Source organism: Lissotriton vulgaris, chromosome 8, assembly GCF_964263255.1.
Source record: "Lissotriton vulgaris chromosome 8, aLisVul1.2, whole genome shotgun sequence".
In the NCBI taxonomy this organism is placed as follows: Eukaryota; Metazoa; Chordata; class Amphibia; order Caudata; family Salamandridae; genus Lissotriton; species Lissotriton vulgaris.
In genome coordinates, this window is record NC_141696.1 from 1,426,284,033 (window position 1) to 1,426,297,840 (window position 13,808).

A 13,808-nucleotide genomic window follows, 5' to 3' on the forward strand; every position below is an offset into this window, starting at 1 on the left:
AGAGAGAGAGAGAGAGACTGAGAGACTAACAGAGAAAGAGGGACTGACCGACAGAGAGAGAGACTGACTGAGAGAGAGAGACTGGCTGAGAGAGAGACTCACAGAGAGAGACTGACTGACAGAGAGAGACTGACTGACAGAGAGCGAGACTGACAGAGAGAGTCACTGACTGACATAGAGAGAGACTGACTGGGGGTGACTGGCTGACTGCAAGAGAGAGAGAGAGAGAGAATGACTGACAGAGAGACTGACAGAGGGGGAGAGAGGTTGTCTGGAAGACTGAGAGAGAGAGGCTGAGAGAGAGAGACTGACAAAGAGACGGAGAGAGACTGACAGAGAGTGGGACTAACAGAGAGACAGAGAGACTGACTAAGAGAGAGACTAAGAGAGAGAGAGACTGACTGACTGTGACTGACTGATTGAGAGAGAGAGACTGACAGAGAGAGAGAGACTGACTGAGAGAGAGACTGACCGAGAGAGAGAGAGAGAGACTGGGTCTCTGACAGAGAGATAGACTGACTGAGAGAGAGAGAGAGAGAGAGAGAGAGAGAGAGATAGAGAGAGAGAGAGAGAGAGAGAGAGAGAGAGACTTGCTGGCTGAGAAAGAGAGACTGACTTACTGAGAGAAACTGACAGAGAGAGACTGTGAGAGACTGACTGACAAAAAGGGAGAGACTGACTGACAGAAAAAGAGATACTGACTGAGAGAGAGAGACTGACTGACTGAGAGAGACTGACAGAAAGAGAGAGATAGAGAGACTGACAGAGAGAGAGACTGAGAGAGAGACTGACTGACAAAGGGACTGACAGGGAGCGAGACTGACAGAGAGAGGGACTGACTGAGAGAGACTGACAGAGAGAGAGAGACCGACTGACTGACAGAGAGAGAGAGACTGACTGACTGAGAGAGACTGACTGACTGAGAGAGACTGAATAATAGAGAGAGACTGAATGACAAAGATAGATAGACTGACTGACTGAGAGAGACTGACTGACTAAGAGACAGAGAGACTGACTGACTGACTGACAGACTGACAGAAAGAGAGAGATAGAGAAACTGACAGAGAGAGAGACTGACTGACTGACAGACTGGGAGAGAGAGAGAGACTGACTGGGACAGATAGAGACTGACTGACAGAGGGAAAGACTAAGAGAGAGAGAGACTGAGAGACTGACTGGCTGAGAGAGAGAGAGACTGACAGAGAGAGAGACTGACGGAGAGAGAGGGAGACTGACTGAGAGAGAGACTGACAGAGAGAGAGAGAGAGAGAGAGAGAGAGAGAGACTGAGAGACTGACAGAGAAAGAGAGACTGACTGACAGAGAGAGACTGACTGAGAGAGAGAGACTCACAGAGAGAGACTGACTGACAGAGAGAGACTGGCTGACTGCGAGAGAGAGAGAGAATGACTGACAGAGAAACTGATAGAGGGAGAGAGAGGTTGTCTGGAAGACTGAGAGACTGAGAGAGAGAGACTGAGAGAGAGAGGCTGAGAGAGAGAGACTGACAAAGAGACAGAGAGAGACTGACAGAGAGAGGGACTGACAGAGAGATAGAGACTGACTAAGAGAGAGACTAAGAGAGAGACTGACTGACTGAGAGTGACTGATTGGGAGAGAGACTGACTGAGAGAGAGAGACTGACTGAGAGAGAGACTGTCCGAGAGAGAGAGAGAGAGAGAGAGAGAGAGAGAGAGAGAGAGACTGGGTCTCTGACAGAGAGAGAGACTGACTGACAGAGAGAGAGAGAGAGAGAGAGAGAGACAGAGAGAGAGAGAGAGAGAGAGACTGGCTTACTGAGAGAGAGAGAGAGACTGACTTACTGAGAGAAACTGGCAGAGAGAGACTGTGAGAGACTGGCTGACAGAAAGGGAGAGACTGACTGACAGAAAGAGAGATACTCACTGAGAGACAGAGACTGACTGACTGAGAGAGACTGACAGAAAGAGAGAGATAGAGAGACTGACAGAGAGAGAGACTGAGAGAGAGACTGACAGACAGAGGGACTGACAGGGAGCGAGACTGACAGAGAGAGGTACTGACTGAGAGAGACTGACAGAGAGAGAGAGACCGACTGACTGACAGAGAGAGAGAGAGAGACTGACTGACTGAGAGAGACTGACTGACTGAGAGAGACTGAATGACAGAGAGAGACAGAATGACAGAGAAAGATAGACTGACTGACAGAGAAGAGAGACTGACTGACTAGGAGAGAGAGAGACTGACTGACTGACAGACTGACAGAAAGAGAGAGATAGAGAGACTGACAGAGAGAGAGACCGACTGACTGACAGACTGACAGAGAGAGAGACTGACTGACTGACAGACTGACTGACTGAGAGAGGCTGACTGACTGAGAGAGACTGAAATAACAGAGAGAGATAGACTGACTGACAGAGAGAGAGACACTGACTGACTGAAAGACTGAGACTGAGAGAGAGAGAGAGAGAGAGAGAGAGAGAGAGAGAGACTGTGATGAAATTGGGGTCAAAGTGTGTATGAAGCTATGCAATGCCTCTTAAGATTGTTATTGTCTACTAGTAAAAATGTATTATCAAAATGTGATCTTTGTAGTTACATCTGCTTTTGAAATACTGCATTGTCGCATTGTCTAATGTTTTAAAATGGAAAGGAGAAGGAGCAGTGGATGCACTTTTGTCAAAACTGAACGATGAGTGGGCCCGATGTTGTATATCATGACAGGAGCCTGCATCAGGAAACCCACCTAGAATTGGGCAAACTTCCCGGGCCTACTGATGGCAGGGACCCTGTAATGAATGGACCACCACCTATGATAGCCTGCGGGCAGACTAAGCCCAACCTTTAACTCCACCATCCAGTGTTACTTATCACAGCTGTATTGGCAATAGCCCCGCATCCCCTGCAGTATGGCGGGTCGCTCGCCTGAGAGCTTTAGACTGGCACGGAGAATGGTGGGGGGGGGCCCTCCATGTAGTTTGCAGGGGGGCCCCCTCAAGTTTCGTTATGCCACTGTACCCCACTTTCCAACATATTAACATTAATGACTAAGGTTTACCTCCTCTGCGCGAATGAAAGCACCAGATCGTCCCCGCTGCACGAGCATCATAGCAGCACCTCTTCTTGCGGCACTCCCTGGCACTGATGCCCGGATAGCCACACTCTCTTCTTTCCTTCAAAGCCACCGAGCATTGCTTGAGATAAGCTGAATTAATAGAAGAGTCAAAAGATAAGAGTACACCAATGCGAATAATGAGCATACTAAATGTGAAAATGGTTATCACATACAGAACATAAAGTATTTGTTCTCTTTAGTGAGTGATCCCTTCATATGTAATTTATTTGTTTTGGATCAGCACTGACATGGCCTCTTTCAACTCTAGTAAATTAGATTGAGATCCCTTCTGTCCAGACCAGTGTGCAGCTACTTAACCACCACTTTTAGTATTAGACTCAGACAAAAGGTTTTAAAGTGCACAAAGTGAGCACATCAGACACTAAACCCACCTAACCCAACCCTTGGAGGTGGAGCAGACCAATCTACTGGCTGTTCACTGAATGCTCCACTGACTTTATTGGAAAAACAGATCAGTTTCAGACCTCTTAGTTGGTTGATATTTTGTGCCTAATAAACAAAGTTTAATTCGCACACCAGGGGCCATATTAAAGAATACCTTGCGTGCTCTCTTTGGTTGCACCAGGCACACCTTCCAAGCGGTGCGCTCTGCGCTAACACGAAGAGTGTGACGCATTATATTGAATGTGCTGCCTCGAGGGCAGCCGCAACTCCTGCTGTGCTGTGGGCACTGCGTTCAAGTGAAATATGGAGCGGCTTTGAAGCAGCTTATCCGTGTTTCACAAGGCACATGGCAACTCTCTTGCACTTCTAAGGGGGATTAAAGTTCCGCTTGCAGGCAGGTGCAATGAATGACTACACCACTGCGAAGGGGATGTATGGGTATGGACCCCATTCCCCCCCTCGGATCGCAGCTATCAGGTGGTGCTCTGTCAGTGCGCCTCCTGACAGCTTCTTTGCCTCTGCGCCCGTGCCTATAATACAGCGCAAACGCAGAGGCAAAGGCATTCCCACCTTTGCATGCCGCCACGCCCGATAGCAACGGAACTATGTGTGCGCCAGCGCTATCTGTATTATAGAAAGGGCTGCACATGCATGTGCAGCCCTTTCTGTAATGCCAAACTGCCTCGGGGGCGCGCAAAGAAGATGCACATGCCTGTTGCGCCCGGGGCCACTTTCCATATTACGGTCCCAGGATGTGCAATTTCCACACACACTGCAAATTCGTTTGGAATTTTCCATGCAACTAATAAGTTACATTGCAAATTTATGTTCGTAAGGGGTTGCAAAATGCTTAATGCATATTAATTAGGCGGGTTGCAACTTTAGACCACCTGTGATTGTCTGTGAATACAAGGAAGGAGACCTGCGTGCGACAAGAGAACTCTGGCCCACATGCATCATTGTTACATTTTGCACTTCCTAATTTGCGAAAAATAAGGAATCGCAAATTAAGAAGTGCAAAATGCTATGCATCATTGTTTTCGGTATTCATTTGGGATTCGGTAAAAATCGCAATTTTTACCGAATCCCAAATGAATACCGAATTCTTAAGTGCATTTTCGCAATTCCTATAGCTTCCTATGGGCCAAAAGGCCCATAGGAGTCAATGGGAAGGCATCAGCAAATTGCGAGTGGCACTTTGAAAATTTCATGGGTGCAGGGGGGGGTCCAAAGGACCCCCCCCATGCACCCCTGAAATGTATTTTTCGCATCATGTCTCACACACACATGTCCTAAGGACATGTGTGTGTGAAACATGAATGTAGAAAAAAAAACATTTGCAGCATTTTAAACACTTTTTCCAAATTTACCGAGTGGTTCAACCACTCGGTAAATTTGGCACCCTAATTGCGACTTTGCACTTGTGAAAGTAATGATGCATTGCTTTTAAGAAATCGCACATCTGCGACTTCTTAAAAGCACCCGCAATTTTAGAACTCGCAACAATGTTACGAATTCTAAAATTGCTTCATGCATCCCAAAAAGCACTTTTGCATTCGCAAACGGCCGATTTTAAGTAATCGCACCGTTTGCGACTACAAAAATGCTTGATGCATGTGGGCCTCTGTCCCTAGATTTGCATTTCCAAAGGGAAAACCTTTTTTTTAAGCAGCCTGTGTTCATTAATGGTACAAGCGCAGCTTTAAACATAATGTTGGATGTTTGTGAGGAAATAGAAGGAGCAGCCAGCCATCCTTTCGACCACTGCTTGCCTCCCCGCAGGTCATCCAACGCGAGTGGTAGTTCAATCTGGACTGTCTGTATTGGACCCGAACCAAGACTGGCATACTTATGGCTGAGTATAATCTGAGGTGGCATGGTGGGCAAAACACGATGTACCTGGATGCGGCCCGAGTAACTCTCGGTGACTGGCATTCATTCAACGATTCCACCCGTCACTTGTTTGTATTTTTTCTATGTTTTAGTAATTCAATAAAGACACTAAACAGTCTATTTCTCTGATAGGCAGAATTCATCTCAAACTTCTGCCCTAACCAGTGAAGCATGTGTTATTTTCATGAAATTAAAGTTACAACAGAGAATGGATTCTTAATGCCACCAGTAGAATGTGATTACAACTTCCCTCAGTCTAACAACCACTGGACCTAAGACAAGGCCCAGCCATGCATTATATTTTGGAAACAACTTTCCTCCACTAGTTCAGTGAGTGATGCATTTGTGGAGTCTGTGGCCTCATTGATCAGTGTGCCTAGCTTTGGCCCCCTCCAGGGGTAAATGCTCATGTGTGGTTGGTCCACACCACTGCTCTCCCTACAAGGGTTGTGACCTGTAAGATTCAGATGGCAATCCAGCTTTCAGTTTCTGTGATCCCGTGACCTCCCTTCTGTGCCACCTCCTCCCTCCACGAACCCATCACAGTGTTTTGGCTCTAAACCAAACCTGCACCATGGTGCTGCACTCCTGTGGCTTAAATTGGTACCCAGAACTTGACATAAATCGAATGACATTTCAAGAGCAGTACATTGCTTCTGTGTCCAATCATACATACAGCTTTCAGCTGCAAGGCTGATACAATGGGACAAACATATGCCAGTGATGGAGATTTAATTCAAGCCAAATACTACACGATAGTGATATATAAAGGCCTCGAATTTCGAGGTCTTCTTAAATTGTGACCTCTGGGCAAACCCCTGCGTGCTCATGGGTCTCAATTACAAGAGGACGATAAAGTTCACACCATCTGGATTTTTGCCTTTACGTTTCTGCATATTAAACTTGTAGTGCTCAGGAAGTCCTGGTAAGTATTTAGGAAGCGCCAAAATCCACATGTTATGCCCCATTTTTAGAGACAAATTCATAATTTACTGGTATTTATAGCACTTGGTGAATTCCGAAATACAGGTATGGGCTTTCCCCAGGTGTGATAAATAGTGCCATGTCCTCCAGGATTCCGGTGATCCAGGCCAGAGTGGCTTGTGAAAACACATGATGAAGATCAAGTTGTGTTCTGTTCAATATCGGTTTGATAACATGATAGTTGTGATTCCGAGAAGTGGGGGAAATTCAGATCCCTTGTGTACAGAGGAGCTTGCACACGGATGGAACACTGAAGAGTCCCTTAATTTTCCAGTGGGAGATTTCACCAGCAAAAACCTGGTAAAGTTTGTAATGGGCAAACGCGAGGGAAAAAAAAGTAAAACTTTGCAGAGTTTTTGGAATAAATATCGATTTAGCATGTTATGCCTCATCTTTGGGGGGAGGAGGCGGGGAACAACTTAAAATAACGGTACGTGTTGCCTCTGATAAATACCCCACAATGGGCTATGGGTATTTACAGGATGGGGTTAATTCCACCCAAGTCATCATTGGACTCCAGGCATAATCCCAGCATGACCTTTAGCTCTTCAGGGGTCAGTACAGTGGGCAACACCACAGTTCTTTGCATGGAGTTCAAGTATCAACTTCCTGGTGTATATTGATTGGTACACAGCCCTTTACTCTTATCTCCTCATAGCCAGCAGGAACCATAAAAAACACACCTAGCAGAAAGCACGGAAATCTCAAACTCATCCCTTCTTGCCACCAGGAGCTGCAAAAATGCACCCAGCAGAAACAACGGAGGTATTAAACGAAAGAGGCACTCACATTGCTCGATACTCTCTTCTTCCGCACTTGGTTGTTCTGCACTCTCTTCTTCCGCACTTGGCGCCTCTGCACTGTCTTCTTCCGCACTTGGCTGTTCTGCACTCTCTTCCTCCACACTTGGTGGCTCCACACTGTCTTCTTCCGCACTTGGTGATTCTACACTCTCCTTTCCTGGTCTGTGCAGTGCTGAGTTATGTTTTTGCGAATTGGCCATTCCAATGGCAAGGACAACCGCCAGCAGCAGCAACGTCTTGACCGCCATGGTGGGGGTGACTGACCAGTAAGAGACTGCAGTGCACGCCTGGGACTCACACCTCGGGTTGCTGGGGTCTGTTTTATACTAGATCCCTGTTTGTTTTAAAGCCTTGGGGAATATTTGCCTAGGGAAGATATCCCTGCACGGTTCCTCACACCCATCATTAAGGCTTGGCCAGATACAAGAGCAGGGCAAGGCATGGCCTCATTAATATCTGCGATCGATTGAGCAGCCTCCGCCGCACGGATGCCACTGTTTGATCTGGGCCTACAGCAAACAAGGACTCCCTCATATCCTGATAAATCGAAAGGAACACTATCAGTAAAGCACACGCGCCTCAAAGGAATAGACATCCTTCCCTGCTCGGTAGAACTTCAGTCATTATTTATTTCATTTCACTGGTAAAGGAAGAGCTGAATGCGACTGTGACGTGTAAACGTTGTAACTGCCATTCTCTGTCATGTGAATAAAACTTTGGCAATGACCTCATTGCAATGTTTTAAAGCTTAGTTCAACAGAAATGGAAACAGTGCACAGAGGTACAGATTGCGTTTACTGGAGTGTTCTGGATCATATGCCACTCTTACTAATAGTAGTGCACTAGTGAGATAGACACTTTCATAGTCAGAGGAAGTGCCAGTATCTAGCACAGGGGTCTCTAATCTTTTCAGTAATAAGAGCTACTTATGTTCAATAAAAAGCATCCCCAGCTTCTAATAATATTTGTGCCATACACATAAGAAAATATGATATTAGTGGCCACCTTATGCAAGATTGGCAGCTGTGATCACCTCAGTGCAGGATTACCAGCAGTAATGTAAACAAGCATTGGTAAATGCATTAGGTTTTGCCCTCATGAATAATAATGAGTAGTTTTTGATGTAAGTTGTAGGTTACAGAAAGTTTGTTAAAGTGAATTGTTTATGTACAACAAGGCAGTATATTGTGCTGGTACTAGTGGCATAGTGAGGGCAAGTAACAACAACATTTTGGTAAAAGAAATGAAAAAAGGAAATATAATTAATTCCAATATTATGTGTTTATAGGAGTTCTGACAAGTGTTGGGCCGGTGCCACTGCACCTGGCGCACCATTCAAATCATGGCCCTTGTATCTGCATTTGTGAGTGCCTGTTTAGTAGTAAAATATAGTGATATTTTGTGCTTAGAGGAGTTAGGCCATCTTGTGGCCCCAGTGAATGGGGCTTAAATAGAGTGAACAGCTTTAGTAGATGTATCGTAAATGCCTGCAGCCAGGTAAAGTTAACAACAAAAAAAAGTTCTGCACAAAAGCAAATTAACAGAAAAATTCAACGATAGGAATTGATAGGAGCTCCCTTTTAAGATATATTATATGCAATAAATTTCACTAGCACAGCACAAGCTCTGTGCAGGAGAAATCTAAAAAGGCCTTTTCAATTGTGAATGCCTCTAAAAGGGTAATTAGTAACATCCAAATCTGCAATGCCCGTGGAACCGATGTTGTAATACCAACGTATACTCATAAATCTCCTAATAATGCATAATTTATCATTCAGATATCTGTTTTAAATATAATATGGATGTTTTGGGTTTTGAATACTCGGATTCCAATTTTGGTATTGATATATTAATTCAACCAAGCAAAAGCTTCTACTTTAGTAAGCTGAGCTGTAAGTAGGAGAGCTACTCACAGGTAGCTTCAGAGCAACTGGTAGCTCACGAGCTACCAGTAGGGGAAGTATCCTCTAACATATTACACCAATTATAAGCATTCTCATCTGTGCTATGATTACGTGCTGGCTATTGGCCAAGTTGAGTACCTTGGAAGTCAATTGAGCCCCTTTATCTGGGGACCAATTAATATGTGTTCATGTGTGTGGGGGAGGTGGAGTGATCCCCTGTTTCTGGGAAGTAATTAATATGTGCTTGGGTGTGTTGGGGGAGGGGGAAGTGAGAAAGAGAGAGAGAATGAAATAGAGAAAGAAAGAGGAAGTACAAGAGAAAGAACTAGGGGATGTAATCAGTCACACAGCCAAAGTCTCAGCTTCCTCATCCTGGAACTGAATGTTGTGCAACATCTTCAGGTATGGTTTCCACCAGGGGAATGCAAATTTATTTTTTTAAACCATTTTAGTCATCTTAGATATGCATGCATGTAAAAAATGTAAACATAATTAGTAGATGTGTTGGTATTTAATAGTGATATCGGTCACGCTGCATCTTGACAGGATTTTGCATATTAACATCATATGTGATTGAAGTGTCGCCCCACTACAAGACCCTGCTTGCGAATGAACAAATCCTTGCAAAGTATTCTTTTTTCTGTTCAAACATTTTATTGCTTTATTGTCAAGGTATAGATAAAAAGAGGCAAATAAGCAGTAAACAGATACAAAGTGAAGGACGTTTGCAGGCTACAAGGTATGATATATGGCAGAATATCTGTACATTTTAGTTCAAAAATAAATCACAGTACCTTGCATTAAGTTCATTGTACATCACCTAAGATCTTTGTAGAGTGACATTGCATTTCATGAGATCTGGATTTACAGGTTGCTTTAAAAATAACAAAGGTGGCAGGTACGGGTCTATTATAGAGTTCACTGACACAACATCAATGTCATAAATAGCAATGTAAAAAATATTGATGAAAACACGTAGACTACAAACATATCGACTTCTTACTTAATATGTTCAAAAATATTGACTAATGAATATGAGGTAAAACATATAGATGTATAAAATATCGATGTGTATCTAAATATAAAATAAAATAATACATGTTAAATATTTTTAACATTTTAACTAAATAAAATAAATGTAATATACATTTTAACACAATATAACAAATAAAGCTAATAAAAAAGATAAACATACAAACATCATTTTTTATACATATATATATTTTCTTTAAAAAAATGAAGGCACTGTTATTTTTCAATTATGTTAAAAGTTTAAAATTATATAGAAACTAAATATATATATATATCAATAATTTTAGGAATAAAAACAAAATTCTATAATAAATTGAAACATTAAACTATTAAAAAATATTTAAACTTACATTTCAAAATACAGTCAGTGCAACAATAGGGAAATTGTTGGATAACAGAGGGGTATAATGTACTTTTCACACTCTAGTGAGTGCAACAGTTAGGAAAGTGCTGGATAGCTAAGTGGTAAAAATTACTATTCCCACTCCAATGAGTTCAACAGTAGGGAAAGTGTTGGACCGCAGAGTCGTACACATTACATTAGGTAAGTGTTGAATAGGGGAGTAATTAAATTTACTGTTCAAACTCCAGTGAGTGCAACAGTAAAGAATGTGTTGGATCGCAGAGGGGTAAAAATGACTATTCCCTCTCCATTGAGTGCAACAGTAGGAAAAGTGTTGGATAGTGGAGGTCCAAAAATTACTATTCCCACTCCAGAGAGTGCAACAGTTGTAGAAGTGTTGGATAGCGAAGGAGTAAAAATTACTATTCCCACTCCAGTGATTGCAACAGTAGGGAAAGTGTTGGATAGCGGATGTGCAAAGATTACTATTCCCCCTCCAGTGATTGCAACAATAGGGTAAGTGTTGGATAGCGGAGTAATTTAAATGTACTGTTCCAACTCCAGTGAGTGCAACAGCAGGGAGAGTGTTGGATAGTGGAGGGTGCTGAGGGTAGTCTTTTAGGGTTTAGGGCAGTGCAGTGGTGTTAGAGTAGTGTAGGGGGTCCTGCTGGGTTAGTGTTTTATGGTTTAGTGTAGCACAGTGGTGTTTGTGTAGTGTAGGGGGTCATGCTGGGGGTAGTGTTTTAGGGTTTATGGAAGTGCAGTGGTGTTTGTGTAGTGTAGGGGGTCATGCTGGGGGTAGTGTTTTAGGGTTTGGGTAGTGCAGTGGTGTTTGGGCAGTATAGGGGTTCTGTTGGAGATAGTGTTTTAGGGTTTAGGGTAGTGCACTGGTGTTTAGGTTAGTGCAGTGGTGTTTGTGTAGTGTAGGGGATCGCACTGGTGATAGTGCTTTAGGGTTTACAGCAGTACAGTGGTTTTTGGCTAGTGTAGGGGATTGTGCTGGGGTAGTGTTTTATGGTTTAGGGTAGCACAGTGGTGTTTGGGTAGTGTGGGAGCTCATGCTGCGGGTAGTATTGTAGGGTTTAGGGTAGTGCAGTGATGTTTGGGTAGTGTAGGGGGTCGCGCTGGGGGTAGTGTTTTAGGGTTTAGGGTAGTGCAGTGGTGTTTGGGTAGTGTAGGTGATTGTGCTGAGGTAGTGGTTTAGGGTTTAGGGTAGAACAGTGGTGTTTGGGAAGTGTAGGGGATCATGCTGGAAATAGTGTTTTAGGGTGTAGGGTAGCTCAGTGGTGTTTGTGTAGTGTAGGAGGTCATGCTGGGAGTACTGCTTTAGGGTTTAGGGTAGTACAATGGTGTTGGACTTGGCCCGTCCTGCAGGGTCATCCCTGAACTTTTTGCCTTCCTCCAATATTCTCTCTGACCTGTTTTTGTTGGTTTAATGACTCTGGGCACTGCTGACAAGTGCGAAAGTGCATATGCTCTCCCTATGAAAATGTGTATATTAATTGATTTCCATGATTGGCTCTTTTGATTTACTGTCTTTCCTCAGTAAAGTGCACCAGGAGTGCCAGGGCTGTAAATACAAATACTGCTAGTGGGCCTGCAGCACTGGTTGTGCCACCCACAGAAGCAGCCTTTTAAAATGTGTCTAAGGTCTGCCATTGCAGAACCTGCGTGCAGTCTGGTACTGTCATGCTGGCTGGGCAAGTGCACACACTTGCCAGCCTCTAAACCTTCCCTGTACTTCATATTAGTCACCCCTATGGTAGGCCCAAGGGCAGGGTGCATTGTAAATGTAAGGTAGGACAAGCCCTGATGTGTGTGGCATGTCCTAATAGTGAATTACAGCCCATTTCGTTTTTCACTATTGTAAGGCTACCTGTTCTCATAGGCCAAGATGGGCTGCTGGAATTATTACACCCTATAATCCCAGCAAGCTCAGGGAACATGGTAGAAGGTCAAGTTTAGTATGCCTGAACTCAGAATAATAAAATACTTCTTTTAGTAAAGTTTATTTTAATATCCTGTGTTTGCAAATGCTACTTTTAGAAAGTTAGCATTTGCTTGCCTAACCATTTCAGCCCGCCTCTGCTAGGATGTGTATCTGCTGTCTGGGTTGTGTGAGTGACAGGGCTGGGGGATGACAGGTGGTGAATGCAAAGATTACACCTAGGTGGGTGGTGGGAGTGCCCCTGGACTCTGAATAGGGCTGTGCTCTGCCACCACAATGCTGGCTCCACCTCCTCAGGAGCGACTGATGACTCAGCCCGACACCTGGCCCAGGAAGAGGGAAGACTGTCAACAGAGTACTCCTGGCTGTACTTGTCTCCTCAATGCCGGCTCCACCTCCTGCAGAGTGTCTGCTGCCCTGTTCCACACACTGAAAGCAGAATGCAGAGTCTGCACAATAAAGTACTCAGGGGCTGAAAGGAACTATGCAAAGGCACCCCTGGCCTGCCAGGACAAAAGAAATGCAGTATAAAAGAAGGTGCCCTGCTCCAAAGAAACTAGATCCTGTTTTCCCACAACGAGCCTTTGCCCAACCAGAAGGACCAAGAAGAAGCTGAAGGACTGATCTACTGTCTACCTTGCTGAGGAAGGAGAGGAGAAGACCAAAGAGGACTTTGCTGACGTGTGCTGAGAACTATCTCGAAGGGCTTGATTGAGCTTGCCCCCTGAACTGAACCCCAGGACCAGTGGGTTCTCTGTGCCTTGGCTCATTTGCAACTGAGCCGTGTGTTTCCTCCCGCCGGAGGCAAGACTGCACCCCCCCCCCCTCCTAGAGCTGTGACACTCGGGAGCGGCCCGCCCTTTTACCCGTTGAGAGCCTCGCTCTGCCAAGAGTCGCTCTCTGCCCCTCGGGTCAGGCCGCCTGCTCCTCTGTCACTGCCCGCCATTGCAACGCTTGGAGTGCTTGTCTTCCCCCCTCCCGCTGGAATCCTGGTCTCCTGGCCGTCTCCGAAGCTTGGACGGCCGCCCGTGCGTTGCGAACGCACCCGGCCGCCCCGCTGTGCCCTCTGACCTGTGGAGAGGACGCGCCGTACAACAAAGGAATCCGCGCCCAGTACGGACCGTACTTGAGGCCCCTGTGCCGTGCCCCGCCTGCTGGAATCCGCCGCTAGGCTGGGACCCCAAGGTACGTATGCGCTACGAAGTGCACCAAGAGCCTGACCCGTCCCCCTGCATCGAGGGACCACTGTCGACTTGCTGTGTCAGTGCGCCTAATCAAGAATTCTACAATGGGCTCGAGCCCGCACCGTTCTTATTTGCCCACCAGCCCTGTACACCGCGTACCAAAACTGTATGCTGCCTACTCCTAAGGACCTTCAAGTCTGCCCAGAGCGTACGATACGT

At 45.2% G+C, this 13,808-nt stretch overlaps 1 protein-coding gene across 2 annotated transcripts in view; it reads right to left on the bottom strand.

Annotated features, from left to right (window-relative positions):
- LOC147698866 (uncharacterized) overlaps positions 1–7,474 on the bottom strand; it is a 62,798-nt gene extending 55,324 nt beyond the window's left edge. For both annotated transcript variants that reach the window (XM_086935478.1, XM_086935477.1), the window contains exons 1-2: positions 7,165–7,474; positions 3,037–3,183 (exon numbers count right to left, since the gene is read on the bottom strand). In XM_086935478.1, the coding sequence (XP_086791604.1) occupies positions 3,037–3,183; positions 7,165–7,426 (409 nt within the window). In that variant the 5' untranslated portion in view covers positions 7,427–7,474. The remainder of the gene's footprint in view (positions 1–3,036; positions 3,184–7,164) is intronic.
- Positions 7,475–13,808: the final 6,334 nt, after the last annotated feature.